Source organism: Drosophila hydei, unplaced genomic scaffold (genome assembly GCF_003285905.1).
Source record: "Drosophila hydei strain 15085-1641.00,03,60 unplaced genomic scaffold, DhydRS2 tig00008114-arrow-pilon, whole genome shotgun sequence".
NCBI lineage: Eukaryota > Metazoa > Arthropoda > Insecta > Diptera > Drosophilidae > Drosophila > Drosophila hydei.
The window spans coordinates 3529397-3541542 of record NW_022045827.1 but is presented as its reverse complement, the minus strand read 5'-3'; the positions used below and the strand labels follow the sequence as shown (position 1 = coordinate 3541542).

At 40.1% G+C, this 12146-nt stretch overlaps 3 protein-coding genes and 1 long non-coding RNA gene across 6 annotated transcripts; 2 read left to right on the top strand and 2 right to left on the bottom strand.

Moving 5' to 3' along the window:
* Window positions 1-21: 21 nt before the first annotated feature.
* LOC111599052 (protein croquemort) lies at window positions 22-2202 on the bottom strand. Its single transcript, XM_030224373.1, has 4 exons — window positions 2028-2202; window positions 871-1973; window positions 613-703; window positions 22-553 (listed from the first exon to the last, which is right to left on the bottom strand). Exons 1-4 carry the CDS (start codon window positions 2154-2156, stop codon window positions 404-406), a joined length of 1473 nt encoding a protein of 490 aa, XP_030080233.1. The 5' UTR covers window positions 2157-2202; the 3' UTR covers window positions 22-403.
* A 451-nt stretch (window positions 2203-2653) lies between these two features.
* LOC115483188 lies at window positions 2654-4081 on the bottom strand. Its single transcript, XR_003944273.1, has 3 exons — window positions 4067-4081; window positions 3625-4010; window positions 2654-2791 (listed from the first exon to the last, which is right to left on the bottom strand). It is a non-coding gene; the product is annotated as an uncharacterized LOC115483188 (long non-coding RNA).
* Window positions 4082-4430: 349 nt separating this feature from the next.
* Window positions 4431-5998, top strand: LOC111599053 (dnaJ homolog shv). The gene is made up of 2 exons (XM_023314573.2): window positions 4431-5650; window positions 5729-5998. Exons 1-2 carry the CDS (start codon window positions 4639-4641, stop codon window positions 5782-5784), a joined length of 1068 nt encoding a protein of 355 aa, XP_023170341.1. The 5' UTR covers window positions 4431-4638; the 3' UTR covers window positions 5785-5998.
* Window positions 5999-6054: 56 nt separating this feature from the next.
* Window positions 6055-9129, top strand: LOC111599051. 3 transcript variants are annotated; one of them, XM_023314569.2, is made up of 6 exons: window positions 6055-6437; window positions 6782-6956; window positions 7019-7198; window positions 7253-7443; window positions 7498-8115; window positions 8198-9129. In XM_023314569.2, the coding sequence occupies exons 2-6, from the start codon at window positions 6807-6809 to the stop codon at window positions 8946-8948; spliced, it is 1890 nt and encodes a 629-aa protein (XP_023170337.2). In that variant the 5' UTR covers window positions 6055-6437; window positions 6782-6806; the 3' UTR covers window positions 8949-9129. The 3 variants fall into 3 exon arrangements, with proteins under 3 accessions (XP_023170337.2, XP_023170339.2, XP_023170338.2); XM_023314571.2 differs by having other exon boundaries at window positions 8185-8755; XM_023314570.2 differs by lacking the exon at window positions 6055-6437 and adding an exon at window positions 6610-6698.
* The last annotated feature ends 3017 nt before the right edge of the window (window positions 9130-12146 follow it).

The following is a 12146-nucleotide window of genomic DNA, read 5'->3' as shown; positions in this document are numbered from 1 at the left end:
ATGATTTAAAATGTTTGTTTCTTATCGTAATTGTAAGTTGTACACAAATGTTTATTATTTGTTTTAGTTTAGTAAATTTACAAATTGAAGCTTCAAACAGTCAGAGGAATGTTAAAGCAAATACATAACATCTCGGTTGGTAGATCGTAAAGTTAATACATACAAAATTCATGTATATTGCACTTAAAATTAGAGTGTGTATATCACAAATGCTGCATATAGCACATATAAACATCGGCGTATATTAGGAGCCGTGTCAACTATTAAAATGACGAACGACGCAATAAACAACAAAACTTAGGCAAATGATGAACTAGCAAAGTTAACGAGTGTCCGTCTGTGTATGTGTGAATGTGTTTCCTGGCACAATTTGGCTAGAGTTTGGTAAGTTATTCAGCTACTTTCAATTGGTCAATAAGTCCTCATCGTCGACGGGTCGACGCACCCAACGCTTGGTTATTGTGAGTGTTATGCCAGTGATCAAAAAGATGCTACCAAAAACAATGCAGGCAATGCCGAAGTACAAGCCATAGTCCGATAAGTTAATGGCCAGCTAAAAGCAAAGAAATTCGATTATGAACTCATACGAGGTGCATCAGCAAGCACACTCACCTTGGCCTTGGATGCCAGCTCGGGACTAAGCTCGGCGTACTGATCGAACCAAAACATGGGCATCAACACCTTCTGAATGCCGCGGTAAATGCTACAAAAATAGAAATCATGGTATTATATATATGTTATAATATAGTATTCAGGTGAGCGTTTTATACTCTGATAAAGCCTAATCTAGTTGATCATTTGTACTGTGGTTTTGTAACCACAAAGAAATTATTTTCAGTTATGAGCTAAGTATAATAATTTTAGACATACTCGTAATCATCATCCGGCTCCAGCATCATGTTGATCTGAATGCGACCATGCACCTGAACTGGCACGCCCGTGGTTGGCTCCACGGCCATTACGAATTCGTGCTTGGACTTCTCAGGATTTAGACCACTGACTGCATTCAAATACGACTTGTCCGCCAAATAGAAATGCGGGAATGATGAGTAAATTGGCGCTTTGTCGCGACATTCCTTGCACTCGACTACGCCTGTTTTGGGGCATTCCTGCAAGCGTGGATCGCAGAAGCAGGCCTGATTTGGATAGTTCTCGCCGGAATCGAGAGTCTCCTCGGTGCCTACCCAACGTGTTGCCGTAAGGCCATGCTTCTCTAGGGTTCCCTCAGGTCGAAGATTCATGAATCGGCAAGCATCGGTGGCAAATATAGTAATCTCATCTTGAATGTTCATTTTAGGTGGAAACAGATCGCCTGTGGTACCGTTGACAATGCCGCAAGGCAACTTATAGAATCCTGTCTCGTTTTTCTTATTCCAGTGGGTCAAGCGTCCCAAATTTGAGATGTCATCGGTGCCCGTGTGTATTGTAAAAAGACCATCGTATTCCAGTGAGCCGTTGCGATCCGCAAGCCAGCCGAAACGTTTATACGGAATATCAATTTTGGAAGTGTTAAACAGATTAAGAAAATCCGTGAGATCATCCTGATAGCCATCGAATATCCATTCGTGCACGGGCTTTGTGGTATACAAAGTGCCGCCTTCAGTGTTCATCATAAAGTTAACAATCTTTTTAATAAACTTTTTCGAGTGACGCATCTCATCGGCTACGGTGGCCGTTATGGCGTGTGCCGCCGTAATCATGTCAAGCAACGTGCCATTGGACTGCTGCTCATCAAAGAACCAAGTGCGGCGCTCATAATACGCTACAGTCGCATTTTCGAAGAAGGTGAAGTTCTCCTTTTTGTGCTTCTCGAGGAAGACATACGGGCCCATTTCGGTGAAGTGCGGTTTGATGTTTGGATTGCGTATGTCCTGGGGATTAGTCCAGTTAAACATATAGAATTTCAGGTATATGGGTATAGGGGCCTCCAGCCAGCTGTCGTAGGTATCGGTGCCCGGTTCGAGTTTTAAGCCCTTCAATTAAAAATTTCTAAAGATGGTGCGAATATGGCATATTAATCAACTTACATTCTCAACCAGTTTATCCGCCAAATTGGGCCAGATGATAACCAAGACTATGCCCAGAACGGCAAACAAGGAGCCAATGCCAAAGACCCAGCTTTTACGCTGCGTTTCGCCGCAGCACTCACAGCACATGATGAAGAGAAGTATTGAAAACCTTAGCTACTTTCAGAGTTAGAGCAAATAGAAGGAAACTCAATTGAAATCGTTGTATAATCATCAGGTAAATAAAACTAATCGTGAAGATCTTAATCGCAATGGTTTAATACACTTTTTATGGGCCCAACTGCCCAGCTGCCCCCTGCTGAGTGCCATTGGTCTAATAATACACGTAAATACGTTCGACACTTGTTGGCTTATCGTTTGGGACTCAAGTTCTCGATACGCAGTATGCTATTTAAATAGCAAATATGTTATCTGCTAATGGACATATCCGTCCTGCAGATTAACCGAGTGCAAGTTTTCTTGTCTTTGATAGTTCTCGAGTGCCCACGCACCCCGCTTTCTAGTATTTGTAGGGCTTCTGTGATTGCGTGCTAAACTTAAATGGTTTTGCAGCCACTTACGTAGTACCCGATCCGTCAATTCGAGTCCACACGCGCACGCTTCCAAAGGCAAGCAACGACTGTGGGTCGATTACTTGATGTTTGCGTATTTGAATGTACCAATTCTTTGTTTAATCAGCGACTAATCCTTATCTGAAGAGCATGAGCTACTTAGGAATGCAATTGATAGTGCCTTGTGGAACAGTCCAATGATATAATATATGACTGAAAAACAAATTTGGTTCGACCTTAGCTTTTCGATAAAACGCTGTATAGAAATTTATTTATTTATCAGGCAATATATAGGTTAATCTTGCCTGAATTATAGAAGAACGAGGACTATATATATATATACTATATATATCCCGCTGCTGAAAAGGGCGTGTTTCATAGGATGTTTAGGTCTAGTTTACCCAATAGTAAGGCTTATTATTTGTAACCATGATAAGATAGTCTATATAAAACGTGTTGATTAGTACTTAGGATAGGGGCATTAACTATATATATTTTTAGATATAGATATAGATATAGATAAGATAACAGCGCGTATATATAGATAACTTAACAGCTTATCCCAAATCAATTTTATGTACTTTAACATAAACAATTTACAGTGCAATTTATTGTGACCGTACATGATTCAGATATTGGACTGAGAAAGCCTTAAAAATAAAAATAAAACAAAAGATAAGAAATTAAAATATTTGTTTAGCAGAACCTCAAGATTATTGCTGATAAAGCTAAAACCCAAAGGGAAAGAAAAGTCCATTATTAAAGCATTATCTGCGTGTTCACTATAATGCATCGAATGACACAATCTCTACATATAAGCAATAAATGTCGTTTACACTCCTTTGTTTGCTATTATCTATATTACTTGTTCTTTGTTGATAATGAAATGTATGAAAAACTAAAGAAAACATTTTCGATAAGAATGCAGCTTATATTGCACTCTGAACTCCGGCTTCAGCCGGTGATTCACTAAGAATTTTAGTTGTTTAAGTGCACCGATAGTTGCTGAGAATGCAACAGCTCACTTAAATACATCTATTACTCACCACTTTTTTGTTGATATATTCAAACGGTTTTCTCTCCCTCTACCTTGTCTGCGTTTAGTTGTTGCCCTTAATTGTTAACCTTGAGCATAACGCAAGGTTTCTACCAGTTTGTTTCGCGATTATCTTGAATTTAGCAAGCAAAAACAAACACAATTGTACTTAAGGATACTTTATTGACACTACTGAAGTATAAGCAGCTGGCAGCAACAATTAACAAAGCCGAACTATTTGTCCGCTTTAAACAAATAACAATCAACACTTACACTCACCGATTAACAAATTTGTTATAAGCTTGTAACATTTACCAACACTGCTATTAGAGATGAGTAATTTATTAATGGTTCACGCTCGTATGATTGATATAAAACAGCTTTGCGAGTAAACAACTGAAAGAACAGCGTTTACAATTGATTATTCTATATCTAATTGCAGTTATATTTACAGCTGCTGAGTTCTAATGCACGTGGGAGAATTATAATTACTATGTAATCATCAAATTGGCATGTACAATAACCAATGTACAAAGAAATGAAAAATGGTTATAAATTAAAATATTTCACTTTTGAATCACTATATCTTCTACAAAATAGGAAACATAAAACTCCGTTAATAATATAATGCTACTAATTAGGTAATGATAAAGTTATAAAAACTTCGAAGTCAATTTTGGTGTTTTGAAATATTTCCTTAATATTTGTATTGTTTTTAATATCGATAATTGTTGTGCACGTGTTTTCAGTGTGACCGCAAAGGCTCACAAATACTAGAAATACAAACAGCTGGTATATAGCATTAGGTGGCAGCACTGCCCCGCCGGTTTCAACCAATCAACGGCAACCACGATGCACACACACAAGCTTAGATAGTTTTTTTGATAAATTTGCCAGCCGTGTTGTTTTGACGAGCTGAAAATCATTTAAAAGATAAGGAAATAATGTTTAATTGAATAAAAACCACGCAGCGAGAATACTAACCACGTAGCCAAAAAAATATACAAAAGGACACATACATATAATGCAGCTAATAAAGGGCATGCTACTTGTGCAGCTGGCGCTGCTTCTACTAGACGAGGCGCTGGCGGGGCGAGACTTTTACGAAATTCTAAAAGTTAAACGGAATGCCAACACGAATGAAATAAAAAAAGCGTATCGGCGCCTCGCAAAAGAATTACACCCGGACAAAAACAAAGATGATCCGGATGCGTCCACCAAATTTCAAGATCTGGGCGCCGCCTATGAAGTCCTCTCGAATGCGGATAAACGCAAAACCTACGATCGCTGCGGCGAGGAGTGCTTAAAGAAAGAGGGCATGATGGATCATGGCGGCGATCCGTTCTCTAGTTTTTTTGGCGACTTTGGGTTCCATTTTGGCAATGGTGATCCCCACCAGCACGATACGCCCCGTGGCGCTGACATTGTGATGAACATGTATGTCTCCCTGGAGGAGCTCTACTCGGGCAACTTTGTGGAAATTGTGCGCAACAAGCCCGTAATGAAGCCAGCCTCTGGTACTCGCAAATGCAATTGTCGTCAGGAGATGGTGACGCGCAATCTGGGGCCCGGACGTTTCCAGATGATACAGCAAACCGTTTGTGATGAGTGCCCCAACGTGAAGCTGGTCAACGAGGAGCGCACCTTAGAGATTGAGGTAGAGCAAGGCATGGTCGATGGCCAGGAGACACGCTTTGTGGCCGAAGGCGAGCCGCACATTGATGGCGAGCCTGGAGACTTGATTGTGCGTGTGCAGCAGATGCCGCATGCACGATTCCTACGCAAGGCCGATGACTTGTACACAAATGTGACAATCAGTCTGCAGGATGCACTCATTGGTTTTACAATGGATATTAAGCATCTGGACGGACACAGCGTGAGCGTAACGCGTGAGAAGATTACCTGGCCGGGTGCACGCATACGCAAGAAGGGCGAGGGAATGCCCAACTTTGAGAACAACAATCTGACGGGCAATCTTTACATAACATTCGATGTGGAGTTCCCCAAGCAGGACTTGACGGAGGAGGACAAAGAAGGTGAGTTACGAAACTTCCAAAGTCAAATAGATATATATAAATCTACAATTTCTTATTTTAAAATTTTTGTATTTTTAGCTCTGAAGAAAATACTCCAACAGTCATCCATTAATCGCGTCTACAATGGACTGTGAATCTTTGGACATGCATCTGGGCTGTACATTAAGTAGTATTTATTGTAGATGTGAAGACTTTTGTTGCCAGAAGAAGTTGTGCGCAAAAAACATTAAGGTAGTCTAGTAATTGTAAAAATATAAATCAATTCGGGGTCGTTCCACATGCCACAAATGCGACTGTAGCAACAACATGAACAGAAAGAAATAAAAATTAAGTTTAATTGCAAAAAAATTGAATTTGATGGGTGCTGCCTAAGAGTATGCAATGAATATATTTTTGCAGGGAATACACAACGCGCTGTCTGGCAACGCTGCCAAACAGCTGTCATGTGGCGCAGGACAATAAGGCGAAAGTCCAATAGAGAGAGAGAGAGAGCGAGCGCCGTTTGCGGGTTAAAGAGTGCAGAAACTTTCAGCAGTGCGAACGTGCAGCAACGGGGCTGCAGCTTTTATTTATAACAATACGAAAAAAAACGCTATCTATTTGCTAATTTAATTCTTTTGCACATTTAACGCACTTTAAGCTCATTCATAACGACCACGCAATAAAAACCGTTACAAGCACACCTAACCTTAAAATTTGTCATTAAAAATTCAAGAGCAACATTTTTCAGCGACCAAAAAAGGTGCCGAAAAATAATGAATGTCGTCTGATTATCCATCAATTCGAGGTGAGTGCAAGTACGTTTTGCTGCCAATTTTTAGATACTGTCAGGACGAGCCAAGTAACTGCCAATAACCCTGCACCCTCCCCACACACCTTGGCAACCCGCTCGACCGCATTCCTTTATCGATTTTCTGTGCGCGCTGCCCTTTTTTTTATTACTTGAAGTGACCCAAAAAAAGGCATAACTAAGAAACAGGCACGCAGCCAGGGGTTGCGTGCTCAGGGCTTGCCTTGTGGGCGGCATTCGTAATTAACTGGCCAGTCGGTCAGTAGGTCCGATTGCATCGCATTACTATACTATACAACTATATATATATATATATATGTATATATCTGTATCCGTTACAGATTGCATTCACTCACGCTCTGCTTGATGACATCCAGGCAATTTCTAATCTTCATTTTATTGCTAATACCATGGCCACCATCCAACGTTATCAAGATACTCTGCTCGCGAGATAACAGCCGACTGGTGCGCAAGATAGTGCGCTCCAAGTGGACGCCTATTTTGGATAAGCATCAGGTGAGTGCACGATTAAAGAGGATTAAGATGACTCACTATAGCTGGCATTTGGTTCTTTCCAGGTGAAGCTGCCCTTGGAGTGTCCGCTGCATCCGCTGAGAGATGTGTTTGCACCTCGCCAGGATGAGAAGCAGCGGGATCGACCCACGCAGTGGACCTGCCGGCGTTGTGGCAAGAGTTTCTATCAGGAAAAGTATCTTGACTTGCACTTCGATACGCGACACAAGCACATCATCAATGAGGTAAGCCCGTGCAGAGCTGTAAATGGACAAGTTTCGATAACACTTTTGATGCAGGCAGAGGACTCCGTTTGCTTGGCCGACTTTTGCGATATAATGCGTTGCGAGGTATTCCAAACGGAGGACGCTTCTAGCCTTAAGTTTGGCGATCAGCACATCGTCACCGATATCGAAGTTTGGGGCGACTCTCTGGGTCAGAACTCCGCCCTGGCCAAAGCGAATGCCGCATACTTGAGTTTAATACCAAGGCAAGTTGAAGGCTCTGTCACAAATCTCGATTGCAATTCACCAATCCCTTGCAGAACTTCCACATTGAGTGCCACTCGTGCAGTCAAAGTACAAAATCGTCAATTACTCCAAGAGAAGCCAAGCCCTACTAAGAAACAATCGCCGGCAGAGGCCAGCAATGCCGGCGATGGTTCAGCGGCCAAGCCCAAGTCGGCGGGCGAGAAGCTGCTGATGAAGCTGAAGGAGCTCAGTCAGACGCATCTGAAACGCACAGAGACAGATGCATCTAATTCAGCGGAGTCCAAGCAAAACGAAACGGACGAAGCTGAACACAGTGGCGATGCAGAGGGCAGCGGCCAGCCAGATCCCAGCACGACTGTGGACGGCGCCAACGGGCAGGCCAAGGTGCGCGCCAATTGCAAGCCGGAGGAGTTGAGCAAGCTGAAGGCACGCTGCGAGCTGCTGCTACGCAGCTGCATTGGCAGCTTGCTGCTGGCCATGTCCGATCAGGCGTTCAAGGAGATGGAGGAGGAGATGAACAAGGCGGTCTGCTGGTACCTGACCTGTGATCGGTACTGGGAGGATGGGCCGCTAGAGCCACGTGCCTTTCCCTGGGGTCTCATTGTCATACTGATATTTGTGCTGTCGACGGGCATCTGCTTCTGCTACTACATCATTTGGATACTGTTTGAGTAAGTGTGGCTGTGTGGCCGCAGCAGCAAAAGCTACTGTCCGTCAATGTGAGATTGAGCAAACCCAAGTCATTTGTTTCAGCTCCGAAGAAACGACAATCAATGCCAACCATTATGCAGGCGTCGGAGCCGGCGGCAGCATCTACATGCCGGCGCCGCACCACTACCATCTCGACTATGCCACACAGCAGGAGCTGCAGCTGGACGCCGGCGGGATACCTGGTCGGACTGCCGATCCCTATCAACAGCAACAACAGCAGCAGCAGCAGCAGCAACAATTATACTACCAGCAACAGCAACAGCAACAACAGCAGCAGCAACAGCAGCAGGCACGCGACTTGTATCCCGAACCGGTTCAATATCATCGGCACAGCCCGCGTCACTACATCGCCGATCAGCGTCCAGCGGCACCGGCAGCGGGACAGGGTACCCCAACCGGCTCGTCAGCCGGCGTCCGGCAAGTGGGGGGGTCCTCGTCCAACGCCAATACGCCGCTGCATCGTCACTCGACGAGCCTGGTTTACCCACAGGACATTTTAGACCGACGCGACTATACAAGTAGCTCCGGCCGGCCAATTGCCACGAGCGTGGTGAGCAACATGAGCAGCTCTGGTGGTGCAGCTAGTGCTGGCATTGGTGGTGTTCACTACAACACACATCCACGGCCGCTGGAGACGCGGCATCGTCATGTGGGCGCCTCGCAGCAATCGCTGCGCGCCTCCTCCTCCACGCACGAGATCGTGCAGAGCGAGGTGGGTGGACAGAACGAGCACTACATATATGTTACGTATCCGCCGGATCTGAAGAAGCGCTACTTCGACAAGTACGAGTAGGACCAAAGAGAGAGCGAGAGAGGGAGGGCGAGTGAGGAATAGCGCAACGAAACGCAAGCAAATACTATTCGAGTCCTTGGTGCGCAGGACAATGAAGCAACCTAAACCCAGTTGGTTTTTTACTTTAGCCTGCAAATTCTAGATTTGTGAACTGTGCTGTATTTTTGAATTCTACAGAAAAGCAAACGAATAAAATCGCAATATATATTGCTGTATTATAAAGAAAATTAATTTAGAATTTATTAAGGCAGATTTATTTTCACTATGTCTCAAAACTATATAGAATTGCTTTACTTTTGATGTGATCCAATATCAATGCAGATTCTCTAACTAGTTATTGCTGATATCTTGAAATAGTTCAATTCAATTTCTTTTGCAAAGAACAAATATTTAAATGTATATGTATAAATAACCCAGTTCTATTCTCAAAGCTTAGCGAATTTTGTGTTTTTTTAGAAATTTTTTATTTATCCACTAATTATTTATTGCCTGTTCGCTTTAATGGTATCCCCATCAGATATTTTCTTACACCTGCGTCAATGTGTTTTCTAATACTCAAATATCATCGAACAATCTTTTTTTAATTTGAGTAGGTTCTTCTTCGATGTCTTCTTTCTTGAGCCTTTAGTTTTTGAGCAGACCTTGCTTGATATATATTATAACACATCTTGTGGTCAGTTCTTTTCAGGTATTCCTTAGGTTTAAAATTCTTTGCAATGCATAACCCCACTTGCTAGATTATTAACTATATAATTAGCTATATTATTAACTATATATGCAATATTATTACGCCAATACAATAAGAAAGGACTATACTAAAACTTCAAATGGCTAGCTGCACTTAGAGCTTAGTTCACATAGATTTCTAGTAAGAAAAGACTTATTTTTTTATATTGCAATAACATGTACATAAAACATTTATTTCAATCAATACAATTTATTTGTTGTTGTTGCTGGTGTTGATTTTTCATCTATATAATATTGAATTTTCATTTTAATATATGCTCAAAAGACACTCACATTCACTTATATATATATATGTATATATATATATATATATATATATATATATTAGTCACAATCTGGACATATCGTATAATGCTTAGGGACTAAAAAACTCGAGTTGTACACGGCATATAAATATTTAGTTATACTTTAAAATTTATACATAGATAGAGAAGGTGTGTGTGTGTGTGTGTAGGACATTTAGATGATATAGTTTATATAGATATAGAGCGAATATATAATAAATATTACATTAAGTGGGCATTTTTTTGCATTTGATTTTTGCTTTTGTACTAAAATTAAGCGTATTATATTAAACTAAATATGATTTGCCTGCCACATTTAAAAATATTGCACAAACGAAACAAAACACAACAACAATATGTGTTTTTTGTTTACTTTTACTTTTACTCACATATATATATATTACATTTATAAATAACAATTATTTAGTGTTTCTTTTTTGGTCCTTTAAAATGTGTGTTTTGCTAGAAGAAATGATGTTGCAAGTAATTGCAGTTTAGCTATAGGTGGTTGGTCTCACATGATTAGATTTGTTTTTTGTTTCCTTCTGTTTTTTGGTTTTTAGTTATAGTTAAAACGTGCTACGTCTGCTATTCCTGCTGTAGCAAATCCAATTTCAACTGCATTGCGAATTTCTACAGGGGGTTTATCTACAGTTCCGGATCTATATACTATATTTCGTCAAAGTTGTGTAAATTCCCTTTGAAAAAACAAGGCCATTTAAGAGTTCTACACCAAAAGTCTTCCAGACATACTATACTATATATATATATATTTATGTATATGTGTGTGTATATGAAAATGTCTGTATAGCTAAAAATATATACATATATATATATATAAATTTCGCTATGTTTAACAATTTTCCAATCTTAACGTAAATTGTACTAAAAACAAAAACAAGTCTTGCACTAACTGAACCAACAGCTTTTCTCTAACAATCTTAAGCTAACAGTATTTCTTGCTATATATATATATATATATATATATATATATATGTATTTGTATATATATTACTCTTCTTCTTATTCTGTTTTTGTTGTATTTTTTGGTCTAGGCTGCATTTTGGTGGCCTTCATTGAACAAAGGCAGTTGGCAAAATCTTAACTAAAACTCAACGAAGCTATGTAAAAACGATGATAAACCAAATAAGAGTTTGATAAACGACAAGTAACGACTGCTAGATGCTCTAGACTGCAATAGGCTTCCTACTCTGTGGCGATCTCCCAGAGAGTTTTATAGAAAGACTTGGAGAAAGCTCAATGGTTTATGGATATATATATATATATATATATAGATCTAAACAGGCAGGCGCACAATTATTTTTATTAGTTTACAAACAGCGTATGCAAAGAGCATGAGCAACAAGGTGTTTTGGGCGTTTCTTTGGGGGATGTGTCATGTCCATTTAACCGCTTTTTTTAAAACCATATGGCCATCAACTTGAAATAAAAGGGCTTTACTTGGCCATAATTATACACACAGCCAAGTTAACAATTTGTGTGTTAGCACGCAAGATACATGCCACAGATTTTGATATACATATATACATATATACATATATATATATATATATATATATATGTCCATATCTGTAACTATATATCTTTCGCTATCTGCTGTTTGACCTCTGATGAGCGACGGCTTTAAATTGTCCCGCACCGACTAAAATGCTGATACACTTAACTGATAAAAATAAAAACAAAAACAAATACATAAAAAAAAATGGAAATATGAATGTTATTTAGCTATCTCTGTCGCACTCGCACTCATAGTGTAGCATATTAATTTATAAGTATATATAGATAAGTATTAATATGGCTGAAATGACATATGTGCTCGATTTTTGTTTAGTTTTTTTTTTTTAGAAAGCTAATTGCACGCGAGCTTGAGTCACACGCATACACAGATGCATGTCTCTAATCGCGTATACGCCAGGTGTACGCACCCTGACACGCTGCCTCGTCGCAAGCTGGCCTCACTTTGCACGAGATTCGAATTTGAAAAATGTTTGTTATTTAGAAATTAGCTTAAAACACATTAATTGCACATTTAAAAAAAATATTGCACGACTTGATAAATATACGTATATCCATATATATATATATACTATATATGATTAATATGTATATAAATAAATATATATATATTTAGATATTTTATTTAGTC